At 39.8% G+C, this 24,601-nt stretch overlaps 1 protein-coding gene across 1 annotated transcript in view; it reads left to right on the top strand.

Moving 5' to 3' along the window:
* Positions 1-273: 273 nt before the first annotated feature.
* Positions 274-24,601, top strand: part of wnt4 (wingless-type MMTV integration site family, member 4) — a 35,392-nt gene continuing 11,064 nt past the window's right edge. The window contains exon 1 of the mRNA XM_046029310.1: positions 274-821. Within this exon, the coding sequence (XP_045885266.1) occupies positions 745-821 (77 nt within the window). The 5' untranslated portion in view covers positions 274-744. The remainder of the gene's footprint in view (positions 822-24,601) is intronic.

Here is a 24,601-nt window from a genome sequence, read left to right on the forward strand (position 1 = left end):
TTGCATCCTCCCAAGAGACCTCCAAAACACACACATTGTCCCGTCTACACACGCGCGCGCGCGCGCACACACACACTCACACACACACACACACACACACACACACACACACACACACTGGCAGCGCAATAAACCCGCCTCCTTCATCCCCCAAAAACTCCCATCTCTCTGCCATACCTCCATATCCTCGCACCGCCCCTCAACTGAAGTCAGCACACACACACTGTCCTCTGCCAGACGCACCGAGAGACGGTGGTATGTAAGCAGAGGAGCCGTGCGTATTTACGCTCAAAGTGTGTGTGCATGTGTTGGGGGAGAGTTGGAGAGTCCACGGCGCGCTGACAAGAGAGCCTCGCTTGTCTGAGAGCCGGACCCGGCAGCGGATGATAAGCCTTCAGAGAGGAGGAAGAACCGTGTTAGAGGTCCTTCATTTTACTTTTATTTGACTACTTCTCCACGCGCTCTCCCGACTGGCGTTAACGCGCAGCTGAGAAGCTAAGCAAACAACATTAAGAAGAAGGGTCTGATTCAGTCCGAGCGACTCCAGAGTTTGAGCGTATTTTTAGCATCTCACTTTTCCCCTTCTCCCCGTCCCGGAGTGTGGAGTGGCAGCGGAGGGACGGGAGAACCAGGCGGACGGACCGTAAAGCTGTGCGCCTACTGGATGCGGGACGATGGATTAACAGCCCCCCTCCCCCTGTCCACCTCGGGATTATTTCAGCTCTCACCGACCTCCCACTCGAGATGCCCGGGGAATATGTTTTGCGATGCATCCTGATGCTCTGCTGTGCGCTCCTCTCGGCCAACGCGAGTAACTGGCTGTAAGTTGGACTCCACACTCCTGATCCTGATTTTAGAAAGTGGACCACATCTCTCACTCTATTTTTTTTTTTTTTTTACATCAACTGTTATCATTCACCTGACCTCCCCCTGTCCCTCCTCATCTTTACATATCCACATCATATTCTGTCCCACAAGCTCAGCGGCCGCTCAGGTTAATTGTTAACCATCTCTCTCTCTCTCTATTTCTCTCTCTCTCTCTCTCTTTCTCAGACTTAATAATTTACCTGCATCTCTACATCCCCCTGCAAAGAACTTTTAAAAAAGTTACCCAGTGTAAAAAATTAAAAGGCAAGTTATTTTTGGAAAGGTTCAGATTTCCATATTGATCTGTAAGAACTTTTGAGGAGCTCACAAACACACATCTGACCTGCATCCTTAATTTGTTTTGAAGACCTAAATTGGAGGATTTTGTTGTCACCTATTACAGGGCAACAGAAATACCTCTTAATCTTAGGCAGACAAGGGCCAGGTCAGATGCATTTGAGCTAAAGAATTTGTTCAACAAAAACTATATTCTATTATAAAATTAAGAGACAAACATATCCAATTAAACAATCAGTGCCTGACTAATACACAAATATTACAGTGACACAAAAATAAAAGTAAATGTAAATCAAGTAAAATAACACCACTATTAGTTTACCATTAAATTCTGCAGTGATAGTGAAAATACACAGATATCCCAGGAGAGAAAGAAAAAAAGTTCAACAATGTCACAAGAAGCTCACAGACAAATGTCAGCCCATAATAGAATATTTTATTATTCCCTTATGTATTTAATGTGGGGGGATGTTAGAGCACTCATAAATCCCTGTTGAGAATAACACACAGTCTGACTCTGTAGCTGAGCTGCACAGTGCCACCTCTTCCTGGGGCTGGTTGGTTGGGTCGCATGTGTGTGCCTGCTCTCCCGGCAGCCTGTGGGAGGTGGTTAGGTGGGTTTCTGCATTCCTCCGCAGGCTCTGCTCCATTTTCTGCTGCCATTCATTCCTCTTAGCTTCAGCAAATTTACAAGCAGTGCTTATCATTAAGGGAGGGCCTTCCTGTTCTCTTGCAGAGATTTAAAGCTCTAGTGGTTTGAATTACATCTGACGTTGATAGTTACATGACACAATTCCCAACTCTTATAATCTCCTCACAGGAAATTGTGGCTTCTGTGCCAAATATTGACTGGATACTGACTTTCATATTAGCATTTTTTCACTTAATATCTCTTTATTAATACCACTGTAAGATTTATAACAGAATCACTAGAGCCTTGTGTTTCCATCAGATGGCCTAACTGATATCGCTGACAGATTCATCAGTATAAATCAAATTACAGCCTTGCCAAACAACGCTGCCTACCTTGAACTCTGTCACTGAGTGCAGGGTAATTGTGCTGTTTGGGGCTGAAGGTGTGGTGACAGCAGCACAGAGCAGGCATGTACAGGCAGGCTGCTGAGCTGCCAGTCTGCTCGACAGGATTACAGTGTTCTGTGTGGGGCTGTAAGGACTGTATCTCAACAAACCCTCAAGCTTCAGTTTAACCTTCACACAGCAGCAGGTACACTCAGGTTCAAAGGATGGAAGCTTTGGTCGTTATTATTATTATTATTATTATTATTATTATTATTATTATTGAGAAATTGAGAAATGCAAATGAATAAATTAAATCCAAGAAATTACTGTTATTTACTGTACCCAGCAAAAGCAACCGGAGGCTATTTTTAAGAGATAAAATTTTAAATGGAACCAAAGGGGCGGGCTGCATAAGGTTCATACAGCTTAAAGTGGCATTCCAGGATCCTACATTTCCCATAATGGAACTTAATAGCATCTTTTCATTGGGTAATTCCTCCCTGTTAAACATTCATGGCTTTCAAATGTTACACCTCCAGTATGTAATGTTCGTTTGGCTTTCTGTTGTAATTTATAGTTTCCAAACCCAAGTTTGACAACTTTGATGACATCACTATGCCATTATCAGGGTTATTTTCTCAGACTTGACAAAATACCAAGTACATGAAATATTGTGGATTTACCCTTAACTCTGTGGTTTAGCAATGTATTACACAGTTGCAGTTTTCAGTTTTGTTTGCTAAGCATTGTTGCCATTGATTGTGACAACATTCACTGGCTCTAGCTACTCAAATGGGAATATAATATATAATATCTGGTATTCTGTAATCTGACGACTGCCAGGGTTTTGGACTGCTGGTCAGACAAAATTAACAATTTTAATATGTCATTCTGGGCTCTGAGTAATTGTGAAGCTTATTAATCTTTAAAATACTCATTAAACTATTATGGCCAAAATTGTCAGGTGGAACCTTAGTCTGTATAGAAGAAATATGACGGATTATTGTTGTTTCACACATGAAACTTTTCTCATAATCTGCATTCACTGACTATGATTCAGAACAGCTAAAATGTTTTAATTTTGAGATCATTTTTTCATATCATTTGTGTGAACAGATCAAAAATCCATCTGTAAATGTGGAATCTGTCTCTCACAAATACAAAGAAGGATTTGTAAACTCACCAAAAATATTTTGCAAACATAAAACGGATCTGCAACTATGCAAACAAATGCCACAAATAAATAGAATATCTTGAAAATAAATGAAAAACATTTGTGAATGGGGATTCTTCATAACATTTACAATTTTTAAACAGGCATTTATAAATCCAGTTTCCACTTGTGAATCAAAAAAGTATTTGTGGGTCTCAATTCTATGCTTGTGTATTTGTATTTTACACACACACACACACACACACACACACACACACACACACACACACACTGTTTTGAGACAAACTTTCCGTCAGTCCAAACAATAATCCACTTGGATCACGTTTGCCTGCTGAAGATGCAATTTCTTCATTTCAAAGTAAGAGCATGCAGTCTTTCTATGAACTGTTAAAAAAGTAATGTGCATTCATTAATTATCTTAATGTGACACAGTGAGTATTAATGTGTTTTTATTTGTTCTATGTATACTTTCATTTACCTTTCTATTTGAGTATGAAAGGCTTGTGCCTTAAGTCCCTGAAGTGATGGGCTTCTTAAATTGGCAGTTATCTAGCCACTGGGTCAGGCTACTCATCCTTTATATGTTTTATTTTTTATTTCAGTTGGGTAAAATTCACAAAGCACTTCACATCGTATTAGTAGTGTACCCTCACGAATGTAGTTGAACTGCACCATATTTAGTTAGGTTACATTGTTTCAGTTAAGCTACAGTAAATGTTGTAAGATATGACAGCACCGTGGTTAAGGTTTTTGATAGTATGGTTGTTGGTGGTGTTGTTTTTATTCAGAAATGTAGTATTGTAATTGTCTTGTTAATTTTTAGTATGTAGATTAAGCTAAGCTAACATTAGCTAGTAGCCATCTGAAACAATTTAACCTAACTACTATGCATACGGCGCAGTTGTAAACATAACTTTAAAGTGTAGGCTGTAGCATAACCTTTACCAATGGAAAAATACTGCTGGTACTGGAAGCCCCCTTGCCTTGCATGCATGGACCCCGGGCCCCCTCAGGATTGGAGACCTAATAATAACAACCCTAATTAATGCATTATCTAAAAATAAGGTATACAAGTGATACAATTGGATTTTGGTTCTGACTGGCAGAAAAATGGTCTCAAAATTGTGTGTTTTGTTAGCTTACAAGTCTTTTTTTTTGTATTTGTGGCAGGTGTTTCATATTTACAGATTACACATTTACTCACAGTTCACTTTCTGTTCACACAAATAATATTGAGACAAATCATTCTCCATATTCCATCACTTTTCAGCTGTTCTTATGTAACATTAAACCACAGCCTGAACTGGCTGTCTATTTCATCTTTAGCTCTGCCAATGCTTGTCACCTTGAGCCCGTGAGCCAGGATGTCATCGCTTTGCCAAATCTCTGTGGCTGCTGAGTCATGTTTAGTGTACTGTTGCCGAAAAGGGATTTGAATGGTACTTTTCATTAGTTTGTCAGTCATCATCCTCCTTCTCTTCCTCCTCTTGACCTGCTACGACTGGCTCTGCTGCACCTGCACACTGCTCCAGGTCTGTTGTGTGTGTGCGCGTCTGTGTATGTTCTTTTATTTTTTTTTGGGTTAAGCATTTACGCTACCATCTTCCCCGACAGTGGCACACACTCAGTAATGACCCCACGTACCACAGAATAATAGTGGTCACTTCCAGTGCGCCACACACAGCTCACAACTCACACTAACATGTGCACAGCTGAACACAAAGCGGAAGCGGCAAAGTTGTGTGTCTGTGTATGTCTGCATGTGTGTTTTCAAGTCAAATCAAAGAATTCAGGCTAGTGAAAAATCAATTCCATTATCAAGAGGACTCTTTTTAAATCCTTTAAGTTACTTTACCTTTGCAGATTTTGTTTCTCTATTAAAACATCACCTTATTCCCTCCTATGCTCCTGAGAGCCTTAGAGGACTTCAGCATCACTTCAACTTAAACGTGTAATTTTCGGGGATTTGCTGAAGCAATTGATTCAGTTGTTTGTCTTGGAGGACAGTTTCTTCTGTAATAAAGGCATAAAAATGTCCAAAAATACTTTTTGACACAATGGTGGTGCTAGAAGAAAGGTCAGGTGATCACCCTTAGGTGGATGTGAATGTCTGTACCATATTTCAACAATCCATCCAGTAGTTATTTAGATATTACAGTCTGAATCAAAGTGGTTGACCGCCCAACCGACTGACTGATGAGGTTTGCCATCTCTATAGCATGGCAAAACAATTGTGATTGTGATTGAATTGTGTGTCTTCTTTTGTTTATATAGTTTACTTGTGTAAAATACATTTTGTAATCTATGGAGTAGTTGTTTAAATAAGTAGTTTTTGTAGATAATCAATTATTCCTCCGTTATCTGTCATATTTAGCAAAACCTAACCGCATGGCTCTAGGGATGGCATTGGAAATGTCTGTCTGTCAGTTTGCATCTCAGTCCATTAGTTCACAACTTTGATGCAGACTGAAATATTTAAACAACTATTTTGCAGCAAAGCAACTAGAATGTGGAGAATATGGTTGGAAGTTCACATTATTACTAAATGTTCCGGTTCATCCAAAATAATTATGCTTTTCACTTTAAACCACTGAAGGATTAAAAGCACACACACTGGTCTTTCTTTGGGTCTCCTTCATGGTGCCTCTCTTTGTCTTCCTGTTTCTTTGTGTGTGTGTGTGTGTGTGTGTGTGAACATGCATGCATATGTCCCGGACAACCATGGTGAGGTGCTAAAGAGATGGCAGCTGATGTGTAACTAGAGAAAACAAAGACCTTGGCATTGCGTTACATGCTGGCGCCTCATACTTCTTTAGCACACACACACATACACGCACATGAATGTAGTAAAGCTGTGGCATGTTATTTCAAGCCCTCTTGTCACCAGTTTACAATTATCGTGACACACGTGGTGCTTCGGGGAATTGTTCAGAATGGCGCCATTTCCTTTCAAGTTTCTGCGATGTTTGCTATAATTTGCGAGTTTCGGTGTTCCATACCATGGAGCTAACCTTATTTCTTTTATTATCTTCTTTCTTAGCAAGGCAACAGAGTTGTGTGTCAATCGCAGCGAGCCTGCAGCACTATCAACAAGATGATCAATTTTGGAGGGATTAGCATTGTCCTTATTGAGTCAAATAGAATTGCTGCAGTGTTTTCAAGGTTGGGTGTGAAAGACTCAGAACGAGGCTTTTGAATGAATATAATTTAGTTTCGGTTTAGAGTTGATTAGTTGGCTTCAGTCGAAGATAGCTGCAGCTTCACCTCTGGTGCCTCGAGGAATGTTACTATGACTGGTGGGGATGGATAACATATTGTTCATGACTCAGCCAGGTTTCAGCAAGACAAAATAAATCAATATTATAATCTGATATTAATTAATTTAATAGTTCACCTTTAGATGAGAGAGATCTAATGTTTAAGAGTCTACTTTTAATTCTCAAAAAGTATATATATTTTTGCACTATTGCACTTGTGGTTTTAATTTGAGGTTATTATGCACAGCTTTCTGTTTACCTTTGATTTAAATAATTTAAATGGTTGGGCGGTAGACACCGTCACTATGATGTTTTGGCTAGGCAAAGGCTGAAATTGAAGCGCAGAGAAGTGTGTAAAACTGTGACTCTGCCTCCTGGTCTCAACTCTGGATTATCACGGATTTGGTCCAGTCATAAACTCGGCCAGATTTCTAGATATGAGAGCTGCTCCATTTAAAGTGGGTTGAATGTCGTCTCTCCTAATCAGACAAGTTCTTACCCAGAAAGTCTGCCAATGATCTGCAAAGCCATTTGTTGGACACCACCTTGACAATCACTGGTCAGATTGGGCAGAGGTCTAGAGAAACCTATGGAATTTTAATCAGCCAAAATGTAAACAAATATAGTTTAAAAAATTGGGGGTTCCCTTAAATCAAGTCCCTGTCCAGAAACCCCTTAATTATTAATGGAAGAGCACACCTAGGAGCATAAGCACCATTTAAGGATATTTAGGGTAACATTCAATGCTTGACTTTGGCATTCACTGCTTAACAAATTTGTATTTTTACCCTTTTAAGTTACTTAGTCCATTCACATTTCTCAAGATTAAAATTCAAAGTTTATGGAGTTTCTTAAAGGTGTAAAAGTAAGTGATTCTGTTAACACCTCTAACTCCTAACCTCTAACATGCACGTGTGCTCTTCTTCTTCTATCCTTTACAATGATCTTGTATTGATTGCACTTTTTTGTTTTGATTGCACTTGTGTTAACTCTTACTTCCTTCCCTAGGTATTTACCCCATTGATGTGACTATGAGCCCTTACTAGGACTTAATGCTGCTCTTACTAGTATGTATTGTCAGTTGTAGATCTGTATTTGATGCTTGTATGTTGTTGCTCAAATGTTGCTTTGGATAAAAGCGTCTGCCAAATGAGTAAATGTAAATGTAAGTAGTGATGACTAGCCACCACATAGGTGAGAACAACCCAACCACACGAAATTCTAACCTCATGCACAGTTCTTTATATATATACATTTGTGGACAACACAGTTTATACATGTCTTAACAGTGTAAATAGTAAGCAGAAGTGTACATGGTGCATGTCCAGACTTGCCTGCTGCACATGAATTATTTCAATTTTACAAGCAAGCTTGTCTTCTGATCTATCCAAACTGAATGTGAAAATAAAAACAACCATAAATGTGGCTTTAACACTGTGGAAAAACTCACTAATACAAAGATTTAAATGCAAAATGTAATTGCATTACCTGTTTTTATCCCAAAAAAATCCCATAATTTGTAATACTGAAAAATGCAAAAGTCTTGTACTTATACAATATATAGAAGCTTTCAATGGACGCGTTGCCAAGGTGACGTGCCCAGCCCGAAGTTAACTTCCGTTCTGTTTGTTTGTCACTGGGTTGGTTTTTACTGGCTAATATGGTGAGTGATATCCAGTACATTATTTCCCATACATTCATTTGTTTGTGGCGGTCCATCACATTATCAGTGCTGACTGCCACATATTGATTTCAGTTTTTTTTTTACTATTTAAGATGGGAAAACTTGTATTTGATTGTAGAGCTGCACGCAGCGCATATTCGCTCAGCACCTCCTTTCACTCGCTCCCTCTCTCTCTCTCTCCCACAAACACAATGGCCCTCATTCATGAAAAGTGCGTACACCAAATTTCCAGCGTACACCTGGCGTACACCCAAAACCACGGTGACTTTGAGATTTATCAATATGGATGTTGGCGTACGGCACACTCAAATCCTACACCAGCTCAGGAGGTGGTGTACATGTACGCAAGTTTTGAGTAAGTGCGGAAATGCGCAGAAAAACAATTCCTAACACCACAAAACGCACTGACAAACTAAAAGATATGATATATTATGATATATTAAAAAAACCCAACATAGTAATTATAAACTTCAGTGTTTATTTTTGTGCAACATGGGCTTCAATGTTTAATTTGTGTGACTTTACCAAAGCATTTCATTTGTAGGCATATGCATTCCTTCGTTTGTAGTTTATTTGGGGTTGCTTTTATTTCAGTGTATATCCAAACAAAAATAGGCTTTGCCTAAAAACGGAAAAATGCACGCTGCAGATTCACGGAACCAGCCACAAGTCAGCACCTAAATGCGCATTCAAAATACCATCTAAGGTTTTATTTTATTTTTTCGCAGTGCGTTGCTTTTCTCGACATTTTGAAGAGAATAATAAAATCTTTCTAAAGCAACACGAGATTGGTTTATCTATGTTTTTACGATGTAATTCTGGTAGCTGCAATCATGCGCAGTAGACGCTGGTGCCAACAGGAAGTGCCCCTGTAGTAGTATTTTATTGGTCCAGAACTGGCTTCACTCCTCTCCATTCAAATAAGCGGGGTGGCTTCGTCTAGTAATATACTGTCTATGTTATTTACTTGTTATGGATTGCTTGCGTAAGTCTGCCGGAAGGTGAGTTTGGGCCAGAATAATGCACATGCGCAGTACCGTTTGTTTATGTCGTTACCGTTGAAAGCTTCTATATATATATAGGTCTGTCTGATTAACAGAATTTTAGCCAGTAGACACACTGAGGCTCTTTAGCACCAGTTGGCCACTAGATTACACATTATGTGCAATAAACATTTTAGTAGAACTGCTCTAACTAACATACAGCTGAGGACATGTACAGGTTTTGTTATGAGCTGAGGGTGATTTGAATGTGAGGGCAAAAGCCACTGTTCAAAGCATGACAGATGACTGAAAATGCATAAAAGCTGTAACTTTAAGTAATTCTGAGTAACAAACTGATATCCAAGCAGGATTTAGGTTCCAGCATACAGTAAAACCCTCTAACTAATGCGCTTCGATTTTCGCTTTAATACAGACTGAATCAATGAAGAAATGTTACCGTTTAGTGTTCCCTTTTTTCTTGCTCTCTCTCTCTTTTCCAGAATTAGGTTGTGGCCCTGCGTCAGAAGTGACAAACCGTAGTGGTCTCTTCTTTTTGTATTGTTTTAAATGTCGTTATTGTCATTAATGAAGAAACACCCATCTGATTAAGATTTACATCTGTACCACTGTTCAAAAGACTGAAATGGATCCAATGTTTCTCATTGTCAGAGGGACCTTGTTTGCTGTGGTTCAGTATTTCCCATTTGCACACTGGCAGGGTTCAGTACTCTCGAGGTTTTTCACTAAGTTTAAAGGACTCTTCCGTTCATGATAATAAATCTAAATTGTACCTTATAAAGCCAGTGATACCACTTTACTCCACTCCATCACGAACAAGATCAAAGAGATCATCTGGAGAAATAGAGAGATGCATGCATCATGGCCTTCACCAAGACATGGCTTACTTCACGTGATCTGGAGACTGACTTGACTCTCAGTGGCTTTTGTGCGCTGATTAGACTTGACAGAGATGCTTACATCACAGGGAAATCCCAAGGGGGAGGTGTCTGCCTATATGTCACCCAGCAGACATTGAGCTGCTGCCCATGTGCCCCTTCTATCTGCCCAGTGTATTTCCCCAAATATTTGTTACTGGGACGTGTATACACCCCAAAGCATATACAAAGGCATTCTATCAGTATATTTCTTGCCCTGCTAGACTAAACAAAACTATCAACCTGCGTATGGTTAGTTAAAGGTGCATATACTGTACATCTTTAGCTTTTGGCCTCTGATCACAACACTATTTTTTTTCTATCTCAACCTACAAGCCACTAAAAGGGGCATAGTAGACACCAGTAAATAGGGCTGTAGCGGTTCTGGAACCAAGCCCGAAACCGTGACACAAATGTCCAAGGCCTCATGTTGCGGTTCCAAGGGATGGAAATGCAACACGCTGCTCTCATTACGATAGTGTAACTGTGGCGGAGGCAGGAGTTGTTAGTGGGATATATTTCTGTTTCTGTTAGGGTAATTTCATATTTCACCATTTTAATTCTACTTCATTCTCCACCTTATATCACTAGTGTAGAGTTTAATCACTACTTGAATCTCCGTTTCTCATTAGTTCTCTTTTCCCCACACTCACACACACACACACACACACACACACACACACACACGCACACACACACACACACACACACACACACACACACACACACACACACACACACACACCTCTGCAGCAAACTCACCGGCTTGCCCGCCTCTCTCTGTCTCTCCATTTCTCTTTCCATCTGCTCACTTTCTCTATTAGCAGTATGTTTTATAAAGTCGCCAGATTTAATAAACTTACCCGTGATTCTGTTGTCACCACTCAGATGTGCCACGTAGGGATTGAGACCAACGTGGTACCGAATAACATTTGCACTGATGTGTTCGCTGTTGCTCTGTGCTTGTAAAATATCTACTGTGTCTTTGTCTTGTAACATAATAGTTAACATCTCTCTGTGTGTTTCTCTGCAAAACACTGAAACTGCACTCTGGATGCGACAAAGAGTAGTCGGGAAAAATACTTTGTTTATTAATTTCATGAATTGCCAAAAAAAGGAACACCTAGTGGCTTATTGTTGCCCAATATTGCACATATTCCTATAAGATGGTTTATTGATTCTACTTGCAAAGGTTTATGTAGATTGGACTATCTATTTTGTCTGTGCGCACAGTTTCATGCAGATAGGACTCACCGCCTTGGAGGAGTTCAAAAAAGTAGGTGAGATCACTTCATTTTAATCACCACCTAGTGGCCAACTGACTCTAAATTTTGTGTCGAGCCACTGTCGGGCATGAGAACATACCACCCCAAGTTTTATGTTAATCGGACAGGCTTACGCAGGGATATGATATTACTTCCTGTTTCAACAGTTACATACAGGATGTTTGTCCTTTATAACTTGCGCATTTTTTGCATTATAAAAATGTATTTTTAATTACTTTTGGCCATGAGCATCCATGTATTTTACATGGAAAGTTTTGGGCAGATCAGACACTCCACCTAGGAGAAGTTTGAAAAAGTAGCATTCATGTATTTTGCGATTTTGTGGGAACAAAATGTGGGTGTGGCCTATATCATGAGATGCAGCTCAATTCAGGAAACATGATATAAGGTTTTTGAATGTGTGACGTATTATGTGGGAGTTACAGGCCAAAACCTTAATAATGGGCCACCAACTTGTTGACGTGTAATTTTTTGCATCTGAGGTGCCTGCAGCAGTATATATCAGCCCTGTGAATTTTACTTACAGAATGTTTACGGTGCCAAGTTTTGCATACAGTCTTATGGGAGGGTTGATTGATTCTTTTTACACAGTTTCGTGCAAGGAAGAGTTTGAAAAAGTAAGTTTTGCGTATTTCGCGATTTTGTAAAAAAGAATTATAAGCCAATATATGCGTGTCCTATATCCTGAGATGCACCTAAATTCAGGGGACACGTGCATATAAGGTGTTTGAATATCTCATAAATTATGTGGGAGTTACATGCCAAACGCACTTACCTTGATTGTAGCGCCACCTGCTGGCGGACATGTCAAAACATCGGTCTCATTGTGTGCTCCATTCTACATCAGCCCAGTCTACTTAAAAGCTATTTGCAAAAATACTTTTAGTGTATTTCATGAGTTTTTAACATGAGCTGTGACTTACACGACTTCCTTGCTTGCGTCACCTAATCAAGTGGTATGCTGGCCAAAACCTGACCAAGTAGATTTGGTGACTAAACCTAACCAAACTTAGAACGATTCAAATTGTTAACCACAGGTTAAAAAGTTGTCTCATACAGACGCTAAATGGTAACATGTGCTTCAGCATGAGAAGCCAAGGGCCGTGACAAAGCAGCATTGGTACTGGATGACCTGGGATGAGAACGCATTGTACATAGGCTAATACATAGTAAAACCTGAGATGATCGTCAAAATAGTTGCCAATTACATTTCTGTCAATCAACTAATTGTCTCAGCTGTACTTGTATAAACTGTTGGATAGTACAGTATTTCCCTCTGAGATGTAGTGGACTAATAGTAGAAAGCAGCATAAAAAAACACTCAAGTAAAGTAATACCTCTCAGCTGTGAGTACAGTGCTTGAGTAAATATACACAGTTACTGTCCACCACGACTGAAGACTACCGTTGGCTGGTATGCATGAATATTATACCGCCAATCACACCCACACACACACTAATTGATTCCCAGCCGTTTGGGGCCACGGCACTAACACCAGGCATTAGGTTAATTTCATGACTTTTATTGCCCTTTTTCCCATATGTACACACAAAAAGCATGTGAGTGTGTGTGTGTGTGTGTGTGTGTGTGTGTGTGTGTGTGTGTGTGTGTGTGTGTTTGAGGGCTGTGGTGTTGGCAAATCGTGTTATTTTTAGGGGGAAATGAGCTCTAGTGGAGCCAGCAGCATATAAACATACCCAGACACACACACCTACACACACACACACACACACACACACACACAGTCTCTAGTAGTGTGAGCCTCTAGGTGCTCAGTAACTGTAAATGTAACTGTGTAAATTGAACTCATCAGTTTTCCCTTTCACTTCTTTCCTCTCTTATCACTTTACTGTCTCCCTGCTTTGCTCCACTTTTTTTTTTTTTATCTCTGTTGTTGTTGTACTTTAAATGATTCCCTTTGAATTTTGTCCATTTTCTTTCCCCTCACATCCTTCCTTCATTCTTATCTTTAATTCTTTTCTTTGATGGTACTGTCTGCTTCATTATTAGGGGTCCAAGCCTGAATGGTCTGGGGGCCAAGCATGAAAAAACAGCATGGATCCCAGTGCCAGCAGTGCTGGGAACCCTATTGAAATCAGTCTATAATCAGTCATATTTTTAGGGGTCCAAGCCCGAGTGGGCAGTACCAGTGGTGCAGGGAACCTTATAGGGATCCAGGCAAGCGAAGCAGGTGGGTTGCAAATTCCACCCACTACTAAGGCAAAAAAAATTATCTCATTGACCTTATGGTAGCGCTATAACAACACCGTTTGGACAATTGACCTGAAACTTTGGCAGGATCATATACGGACTTCACTGATCTTAATTTAAGAAAAGAATTTTGATACGTCAACCAAATTTTTTCTTTTGTGTCTTTATGTACAATTTTACATAAATGCTAATGATTCAAAATTGGCTTAAGCTATTGTAACCAAACTTGGTGCGTCTGTTCAGATGCTCGGTCCAGGCTTCAATGAGCAGTTCTGTGGTATTATTTTACTAGGGGGCGCCACACATGCTAAAATGTTTATTTCGTAATTCACTGCATGGATTAGTACAAAATTTGGTTTGTACAATCTAGGGTGAATACTTAATTGATACATAAAATTTGGTAACAGTTTATTACAACAAATGTAAATTGATAAGAGCCACTCGTATGTCCTAGAGAGCTGGTTTGTTTTTTGCACATCCATTGATATGTGACAAAAGTTTGCCTGACTACAACCTATGGTCAATTCAGAATCTGTCATTCTATATTTTTCAAAATATGCTAAATCAATTAACATCTACACTCACTGGCCACTTAGTAAGGTACACCTTGCTATTACCGGGTTGGACACCATTCTGCCTTCAGAACTGCATTAATTCTTCGTGGCATACTTTCAACAAGGCGTTGGAAACATTTCTCAGAGACTTTGGTCCATATTGACATGAGAACATCATGCAGTTGCTGCAGATATGTTGGCTGCACATCCATGATGCGAATCTTCCGTTCCACTACATCCCAAAGGTCAACTCATCGTCATGTTCAAGTAACCAGTTTGAGATGATTTTCTTAGCTGACAGGAGTGGCACCCAGGGTGGTCTTCTGCTGCTTTAGCCGATCTCAATGTTCGACAAGTTCTGCGTTCAGAGATGGTACTCTGCATACCTTGGTTGTAACAAGTGGTTATTTGAGTCACTATTGCCTTTCTGTCATCTTGAACCAGTCTGCCCATTCTCCTCTGACCTCTGACATCAACAAGGCATTTATGTCCACACAGCTGCCGCTCACTGGATATTTTCTCTTTTTCGGACCATTCTCTGTAAACCCTAGAGATGGTTGTGCATGAATATGTAGATCAGCAGTTTCTGAAATACTCAGACCAGGCCGTCTGGCCTAATTAATTTTCAAAAAACACCAAAAGAAATTTCATACTGCACATTGCTGATACATCTTGTCTCTAAATGATCTTTGTTCGGAGTTGCACATGCGCAGTTCCTAGTTAAGGACTACTAGCCAATCAGAAGCAGAGAAGGGTGGGTCAGTGAGAAGCCAGTAAACAGCTTCGGTTCAGTTGGACACGTTGCCGGCCAGCTTGGCAACATAGACTGGAGCAAGAGTTTCAGAGTGGTGAGTTATCAATCTGTAACAAAAGTATCTTTCATCCATAAAGTTTTAACTGAGCTCTGTCTCTACATCACAGTAAAAACTTTATGTCCACTGACTGCCTGGAGGGTAGCTAGTGTTTGGTAGGGAGAGGGGAGGTGTGTGCTACAGCTAGGTGTTTTTCCACCGGTGTTTTTGAGGGCGTGTCGGTCAGCTTTCATCCCTGTGACGTCACAGGGAAGAAAGGGAAGCGGCTGGACTACAAACGAGCTGTATTCAAGCAGTTCAGAGAGTTTTCTGTGGGAGATGGGAACTCCCTTTGGAGTGGACTTTGGGCTTTTTCACTTTGCAAACCTATTACATGCACAAAAAAGGTATATAACTTAATAAAGGAGAGTGGAAAAGCCAAAAAGCATAATACCACCTCTTTAAAACTTGGAAACGCAAAACTTGGCAGGTGGGTTAAACATTTTACCCACTAGTCACGTACATATTATGACACTTTCTGACCTCAAGGTGATGCTGTAAAAATCAAGTTTGCGTTTATGCAATTATCTCAAAAATGCATGGCTTGGAGTCCAAATTATTTCATTATTTTAATCTATTAAGTCACCTGCATCTGGTTTTCTCCTCTGAAAATGTCAAATGTTGCATTTTTCGCGAGCTGCTTGGATCACGATCATGGACACTTGTGACTATCTTTAGGAGTCCAAGCCGAAGTGGGCTGGGGGCCACGCATGCAAAGCAGTGTGGATCCAAGTACCAGTGATGCTGGGAACCGTATTGAAATCAGTCAGATATATATTCACAGAGCTGATATAGACTGCTATAGGCACCAGAGATGCAAAAAAATATACATCCACTAGCAGGTAGCGCTATAATCAAGGAAAACGCGTTACGGCCTGTAACTCCAACAGTAGCACATTCAAAAACCTTATATCTACCCTTTCCCTGAATTGCGCTGCATCTCATGATATAGGCCACATATTTTGTGATTTTTCCCTCAAAATATGGTTATTATATTCCCATGCCCAACAGAGACTGTACACTATAAATTTGGCGCCAATTGGCCCCAAAGTGACACTCTTGTTGAAAACTTGTGAAATATGCTAAGAATTTTTATACAAATAGTAGACTGGGGTGGTTTAGAATGGTGCACACATAGCAGACGCCAAAATCTATTAATGTCCGCCAACAGGTGGCACTATAATCAAGGTAAGAACGTTTTGGCCCGTAACTCCCACATAATGTCGCACATTCAACTGACTTATGTAAACATGTCCCCTGAATTCCTTTTTTGCAATAAGTTTTATATTATACGAAATGTGCGAAACTTTTCTGCACAAATTTTTGCACACAGAGTCTATGGACCCTCATAATCAAAAGTTACTAAAATAACTTTGATAATCCAAAAATAACCACTTGTATGTTATGGTCAAAACAGGAAGTGATGTTATATCTCCATAGCTCTGTCTGATTAACACGGAATTTGGGCCATTACCTTCCCATGCCTTTTCGAGGCTCTGTGAAAAAATTGATGCCAATCGGCCTCTAGGCGTTGCTTTTGTTGTAAAATGCGCTGAAAGCTTTTTGAATATATGTTTTCTATGTTTTCCAATCTCTTTGCTGCTCACCACCTGTGGCTTGCGTCGTGCCTGTGGGACTGCTGGTCCAACTTGGCTTGTACTTTGTTGATACCTGCTTGGAGGTCTAAATTACTTTTGTATTTTATAGTCAGTTTCAGGGGCGGAGGCAGACATTGTAAACATTCAGGGCGTAGCCCAAACCTTGGGGGGTCAGGGGTCATGTGTCAATGGAGGGATATCTTTCTCTTTAACTGCAGCTATATGCACTATTCTTTGAGATAATAGAATCCCTAAAATAGTTAGTTGCTCAGGGGAAAAAAATGTCATGTAGAACCTACATCCTATTTGTATTTCAGTCAGGACAGCTTTCATAAAGGAAACTGATATTTGCACCCACAGTAAGTTAAATTTGGCGGTATGACTCTGTTCTGGGATCTCCCTGCCCTTCCACGTGCCTACATGGAAAAGCCATAAGACAGGAGGAGCACTTCCCTTAATGTTTAGTTGACAAGTCTGCTACATCTGCTATAATAAACTAGGACTGCCCTAATAGCAAATCATGAAGCCCTAACAGTGCAAATTAAATGTGGTCTTCAGTACTGTGAACTGAATATTAGACAAAGAACATTTACTTAGCAAACACAGTGACATCTAGTGTGCAATTAAAGTCCAAGAAGCCTGTGTGTTATTATTAAACCTGTATACTTTTGTTCAGAAGTGCGCATGGAATATACTGTAGATGTTATTGTGCAAAAAGCCTAGATAAAAAAAAATAATGCTGACACAATCATGAATGTGCCTTTTTGGTTGGGGCTTAGTCCGAGAACCACTGTTGGCTCATGTTTTTTAAACTACATGGTTGATATTTGTGTGACATTTCATGAGTGAGACAATGTGATGTGATTGGAAGGTGATTCAGTTCATTAAATTAGCCTATTAATTGTATTACATTGTTATTTTGTATCAGGATGAAACATCCTTGTACTTATAATTATGTCTTTCTAATGTACAATGCCATATTTCTCTACTATCCTCCACTTTTCTTATCCCACTAATGTGCTGATCACAGAGTTTCACCGTCAAATATTCAAAACTGTCAAAACTGTCAAACTGAACACAACAAGACAGCCCCTTACAATATTAGGGCAAACCTATAGATGACAATATTTCCCCAGTGATAGACCATTCGCTCTGTTAATTTGCTGGCCCAGTCAGAAAGACTGAGGGGAAATGAAAGAAAGTTATTTTACAACCCAAAAGAGTCGGGGCATTTCAGAACACATTAGGAGCTAGAGCACCAGAAGACAGACTCCCTCGCACCGTCGTTGATCAGGCTTTTATTATGAACATGAATAGACCCCAGGAAGTGCTTGTGCTGGAGCTAATGGGGATCCTAAGAAAGAAGAATTTTCCATGAAAGAAAAGTTACAAAAATGTTTGTATGTGTTGATAATTATAGTTCTATAGTTCAGCATGTCAGAAAAAAACTGAAATCTGAATCGGCAAAGAAAATTGCAATCAATGCATCTCTAGTTTACATGACCATCCATTCGATTGTGAGCACTTTAACTCACAGGCAGGTTAGGTTCACCAATGAGTAATGTAACCCTACCAGTCAATCAGAAATCAGAATCAGAAGCTTTATTGCCAAGTAGTGTTTTATACATACGAGAAATTTGCTTTGGTGATGGGGTGCTACACGTAGACAAACATACAGCTGACATAAATAAATGTAGAAATATATAAATATGGAATAAACAAATGCCAGTTATATAAGACCAATAAAAGATAAAATATAAAATAATACAATAATACAAAAAATAAAATAATAGCAATGTATTGGGTACCGGGTATGTGTATTGACACGGAAGAGAATGTTATATAAATATATAAATTGACATAATATAAAAACATAGAAGAATAACAATAATTAACAACAATATGTGCAGTATGCCAGTTTTGTGCAATGATATGAAATAAAGTAATATTTAGATGTGCAGACACATTTACAGTATTTGCAAGGGGGGAGTGTCAGTGGGGGACCCGGGCCTTGTTAATGAGTCTAGCTGCAGACGGGAAGAAACTGTTTTTGTGGCGAGAGGTTTTGGTCCTGATTGACCTGCAGCCTTCTTGCCAGAGGGGAGAGTCTGAAACAGTTTGTGACCGGGGTGGGAGGAGTCAGCTGCAATCTTTCCTGCTCGTCTCAGAGTCCTGGAGGTGTAAAGTTCCTGAAGTGATGGAAGATTGGAGCCAACCACCTTCTCTGCAGAGCGAATGATACGCTGCAGCCTGCCCTTGTCATTGGCAGTGGCAGCAGTGTACCAGAGGGTGATGGAGGAGGTGAGGATGGACTCAATGATGGCGGTGTATAAGTGCACCATCATTATCTTTGGCAGGCTGAACTTCTTCAGCTGCCGCAGGAAGTACATCCTCTGCTGGACCTTCTTGGTGAGGGAGGTGATGTTCAGCTCCCACTTGAGGTCCTGGGAGATGATGGTGCCCAGGAAGTGGAAGGAGTCCACAGTGGCGACTGATGAGTCACACAGGATAATGGGGGAGGTGGGGCTGGGCTCTTCCTAAAGTCCACAACCATCTCCACAGTTCAGAGCATTGAGACTGTTCTGGCTGCACCAGGTCACCAGATGGTCAATGTCTCACCTGTAGGCTCATCAGACTCATCCTCCCTAGAGATGATGGTGGTGTCATCCGCAAACTTCAGTAGCTTGATGGACTGGTGACTGGAGGTGCAGCTGTTAGTGTACAGGGAGAAGCAGAGGGGAAAGAACGCAGCCTTGAGGGGAACCGGTACTGATGGTCCTGGAAGAGGGGTTATTAAGCTGTTTAATGTAGTTATGTTTGATGTGAACTGATACAGTTTGAAGAGAAATCTGCCAGGCAATCACCAACATCCAATCATCTATACACGTAAAACTGTATTGAAAAAGGTTGTTACGGTGTTGATTAACATTGTGGACTGTGCAATTGAAGTTGTGTCTTCTTCACTGTGCTGATAGCCTCAATCTATCATCCACATGTTGGATATATATTTTTGAGAAATTGTTCACATTGTTAAGGATAGTTACAAAGGTTCAGAGGTCACTATAAGATATGAGTTGAGCTGAGGTCTGGTGTCAGCTTTTCTTGGATGTGTAGATCAATGTGACATGTATAACAATCTCTCACTGAGGTTTATTGTCATTAATCAGGTGATTTACCTGCATGCTGGAGATGCAGATCTTTAGTGTTAAGATCCATATTTCAAATTCAAACGTAGGTTGTTTGTTTAAATCACAAATCTTTGTGGAATAATCACAAGTCTAATACTGTAGATGCAAACTTCTCCAAGAATTCTCTGGATCAGCTAAGACAACTTTTAGGAAAGTGGAAACTATATACATAGGTTTGAAGGCTTTTTCCATCTTTCTGTATTTTGGGCACTTCCTGCAATTAATAGAAGTGTTTTCTCAAGAACAATTTGAACAGACACATGGCACAACATTGGCTTTTCAGAGAAGCCAGATCATCTGAAGCCACCAGGAGAGCCACAAAAAGGTTCAGAAGGGAGTAGGGCAATCTTAGTGCTGTACTGTAGTTCGGTGTAGTAAGGTGGCTAAAGATAAACTGAGAGAATAGTGCCCTCTACAGGTCACTATATTCTTTACGTACTGTAGGTGTTCACTGCAGAGGGGTTAGCTCAGGTCAGTCACACTTTAAATCTCTGCTGCCTGCTGGTTCTCTATTAACAGTTCTCAGTGTAAGGGTTTCTTGAACTTTACTTTTATTGACTTAAACTAAAGAACAATATTTTCCATGTATCAAGTCATAAATTCAACTGTAACTTATAGCAGCATTGCTTGCAGCTCAGTTAGTTCTTTTAAGACCTTAGACTCTTACTTGCAGCTCTTCTTGCATTTCCCATTCATGCTATATTTACCTGTGTACCTCTCCTGTGTACTCTACTAGTAATGGAAAGGCAAACATGAGGATATTTTCATATGAATAGGCATTAGAAATGCAGGATGAACAGACAGTGTGCTGCTGTTTGTGAGCATTTGTGTTATTTTCTGTATGTGTGTGTGTGTGTGTGTGTGTGCGCGTGTGTGTGTGTGTGTGTGTGTGCGTGTGTTTGTGTGTGTATGTGTGTGTTTGTTTGTGCAGGAAGGCTGACAAGTTTACTGCTGTGCACGACTGTCACGCAGATGTGTCCAGCTTCTATATCCTCTCCCTCCCCTGAACTTCTCTCTTCTCTCTACTGTCCCTAGTTTCTCTTTCTTTTGGCCCTCATTTTGTCTGACTTTAAACTAGATTGAAAGAAACAAAATTGTCTGTCTGACATTGTTGAATGAAAATAATGACAAGAAAAAGTAAAACTGATTGGTCAGATGCATACTGAGGTGGCAATGGAAGAGTGGATAAGACACATGCCTTTGGTGTAGGAGACCTGGATTCAATTCCCACTGTGACACGTCCACCAAAGTGTCTTTGAACAAGACGCTTAACCCCTAGTTGCTCCAGAGACGTGCAACCCCTGACATATATAATTTAGAGCCGCTTTGGACAAAAGCTAAATGACCAATTATTATTTTAGACCGGAAACTGCGGAGGACAGGTTAAACTGTGGTTTAAAAAAAAACTTTCATTCAATTACAAAGGAGAGAAAAGATGACTAAAGTTAGCACTAACCTAGTTTTGCTTAAACTTAGAATGCAATAGCTAAGTCCAGCTAATGTATGTTGTAAATTGTATCGTTACTCAATTCGAAGAGTATCCATGGTCAAACTGCAAACTGAAATGTACCACTTGTACAAACAATGTCGTGTTGCTTATGATTATATATCATATGCATATAACATGACAACTCAAGACCTCTCTTAAGTCATCTAAGACTACAGTTACGACTAAAGATTAATGTGTCATCAGTTTTTTGGGATTAATTCATTAGTTGTTCTATAAAATGTCAGAAAATAATGTGCTGTTCACAAGTTTTCAGAACCCAACAGGATGTCTACAAGTTGCTTGTTTTGCGTGACAACAGCCCAAAGATATCATAATCATACAAAACAAAACAAAATCAAAATACGCAGCAAATCACCACATTTAAGAAGCCAAAACCAGCAAACCATCTGTCATTTTGTGAAATATAATCGCTGCGAGTTACATGAGAAGATCCATGAAGTCACTGCTCACTGCTGTGGGGACATAAGGGCTTAGATTAGGGGTGTGATGATACACTTTGGCTAACGAGACATGATGATGCACGAGAATAAGACGAGAAGATATTTTATTTATGGTGGAAATTTCTTTATATAAAGGAAAACAAAAAATTCAGCTAGCAGGGGACAATTCATAAATCTAAAAATATAACAATATTGTTTAAAGCTGTAATCAGCAGCTTGTTTTTTTACTTAAGTTTTTTGGACAATGCACACTTGTTTCTTCTATACATCTAAAATGCATTCCATGTTTTCTTATTGTTCAAATAAATCTTTCTCAAAGCATTTTCATTTGTTAGTTAACATTGCTTGGTGCAAGCTATTTTTTCAGAACATTTTTGACAAATGCTTTCAAAAAGTGATAGGGACAAAATCAGCCATTTCAAAATGGGATGGGGACATGTCCCCAGCGTCCCCAGTGTAAATGACACCTCTGGATGAATGGTATTACCTTTGGACAGAGCCAGGATAACTGTTCCCACCTGATTCCAGTTTTTATGCTACGCTAAATGTAGCTTAATATTTCCTACACAGACATGAGCATGATATCCATCTTCTCATCTAACTCTCTGTAAGAAAGCAATAATTATGGAAAAAAAGTTCACTCTGAACATTTGGTACAAATTAGTGTAACAAAATAATCCATGCAAAAAGATAAATTTATCAGCTTTCAAAGCTTTCAACCACATTTTAGTCTGTAGAATGTAGAATGACTAATGACTGTTTTTCTACATATCAGTTAACTAGTCATTAATTATCAAAACTGTTGTTGTTTAATTTTATGTTGATCGACTAATACATGTCGACTAAACTTTTCTGCACTACAACAAAATGCTTATTTAGATTTTGTTATTGAAAACGGAGTAATTCATGTTTATAATGCATAAAAGTGGTCCAAAAGTAGTTTGTGGTAGCCTTCATTTCCTGTCTCCAGATAACAACCTGTGCCTCAACTGTTTAGAATGATCTCTTATTTTCAGTTTCAGCCTCGCATAAGGCCCTGGGGGCCTCTGGGTGGGAGGTATAGAGCATTCCACCTGGACTTGGTACGTTCGCAGGCCGCTGCATGTTTGTGTTGCATTTTACTTCGCAGCCTTCACAACACAACTGGCTCCACTGGGATTAGGCCCCTGGGATTCAAGCATGCAACCACCAGAGGCCAGAGAGACAGAGAGAAAACAGGGAGAGAATGAGAATGAGATGTGGGATGATGGTCTGTGCTTCTACAGGTTGACTACTCTGTCTCTTTGTTGTGACATTTTGTTAACCTTGCCTCTGGAAGTGAAAGGATACACACAGCAGAATGAACAGATAAAGTAAGATAGGGCTGAAAACACACACACTTAGCCAAGGCCTGTTCTGAACTTTTCCCACAAGTATATACACATACACACACACACACACACACACACACATCCAGAAAATCACCTCAATAACAGCTTATCCAATGTTTATTAAATGTTTCCAGGGTGAATGTCAGGCCAGCGAGATGCCATCCAACTGCTTGTGTCTTTGTGAGTGTGATGCTGCCCATCAGACAGGCAGGTTTCTGTTGTCGTCTTGTGTTTTCTCTCCATGGATTGTTTTTATTGCTGTCTGGTGGTCTCCCAGCTGGATGCTTCGACCCAATCGTAGTGCCCTGTCCAAGGCTACACTAAACAACTTCACAGAGAGCTCAAGGACAGACAGTAGGGCTAGGAATACCTCCGCAGTTTAGATTTAGGCCTACTGCAACTCAGTTCACAAAATGAACAGATTTTGTTCCCACTGTTATCTTTATCTCAACATTTTCATATCAGTGTCCTTAATACTTTTAAAGGCTTTTAATATCATAGTTGAAGCACTTGACCAGAGTGGTTTATTCCTTCCAAGATTGTACTTTCAAAAGAATTTTGAAATTTAAATGAAAAGTTAATTTTATAAACTGCTACAGCCTTACTTGATGGAATGACTAGTAGCTTATGATGGCTAATAGCAAACTTTAGCTACATATGGCTGTGTACCTCACTATGTCAGTTTGCTGACTTTATGACTCATGTTTTAGCATGTCACAGAACAATATTTAAATCACTAAAGTAAAGGACAACAGGAGACACGTGTTGTTTCCTGCTTGTGGTCCCATCCTTTCCTTGCTCTCAGTCAGGCTGCCTAATAATGGGAATCTACAATAACCCTTGGCAAAAGTTGACATATAATTTTTTAAGTTGATTGTTGAAACTTGGTAAGCAAACAGCTGCTTAATGTGCAACGACCCCATTGAAATGCAAGGCATCATTACTTTTTGTTGTAAAAAGGAATCACACTTTTGGCGGCCTAAAACATGCTTGAAAACTCACTGAACACGTCAGAAGGGCAAAAATGTACATGTCGTGTTTTTTTGTCTATGGGCGTGACCAGAGGTGGGTAGGATCGAGTTACATTTACTACGTTAAATGTACTAGAGTGAATGGTAATTATCACAGTAGTTTTAATGCATCAAACTTTTGGTCTTCCTTGAGTAGATTTTTACAGAAAAATTATTACTTTTACTCCGCTACATTTGGATACATTCATCGCGCTACTTCGCTACTTTATTTATTTACCGCAATAAAGCATCAACATGACTCTGTTAGAGCAGAATAATGGCTGAATCTATACCATGGTAGCATGGCTTTCAAATAGCGCTAGCAGTTATTATCTAGGCTACATATTAAAATTTAGCGTACCGTGC

Source organism: Micropterus dolomieu, linkage group LG18 (genome assembly GCF_021292245.1).
Source record: "Micropterus dolomieu isolate WLL.071019.BEF.003 ecotype Adirondacks linkage group LG18, ASM2129224v1, whole genome shotgun sequence".
Taxonomy (NCBI): Eukaryota; Metazoa; Chordata; class Actinopteri; order Centrarchiformes; family Centrarchidae; genus Micropterus; species Micropterus dolomieu.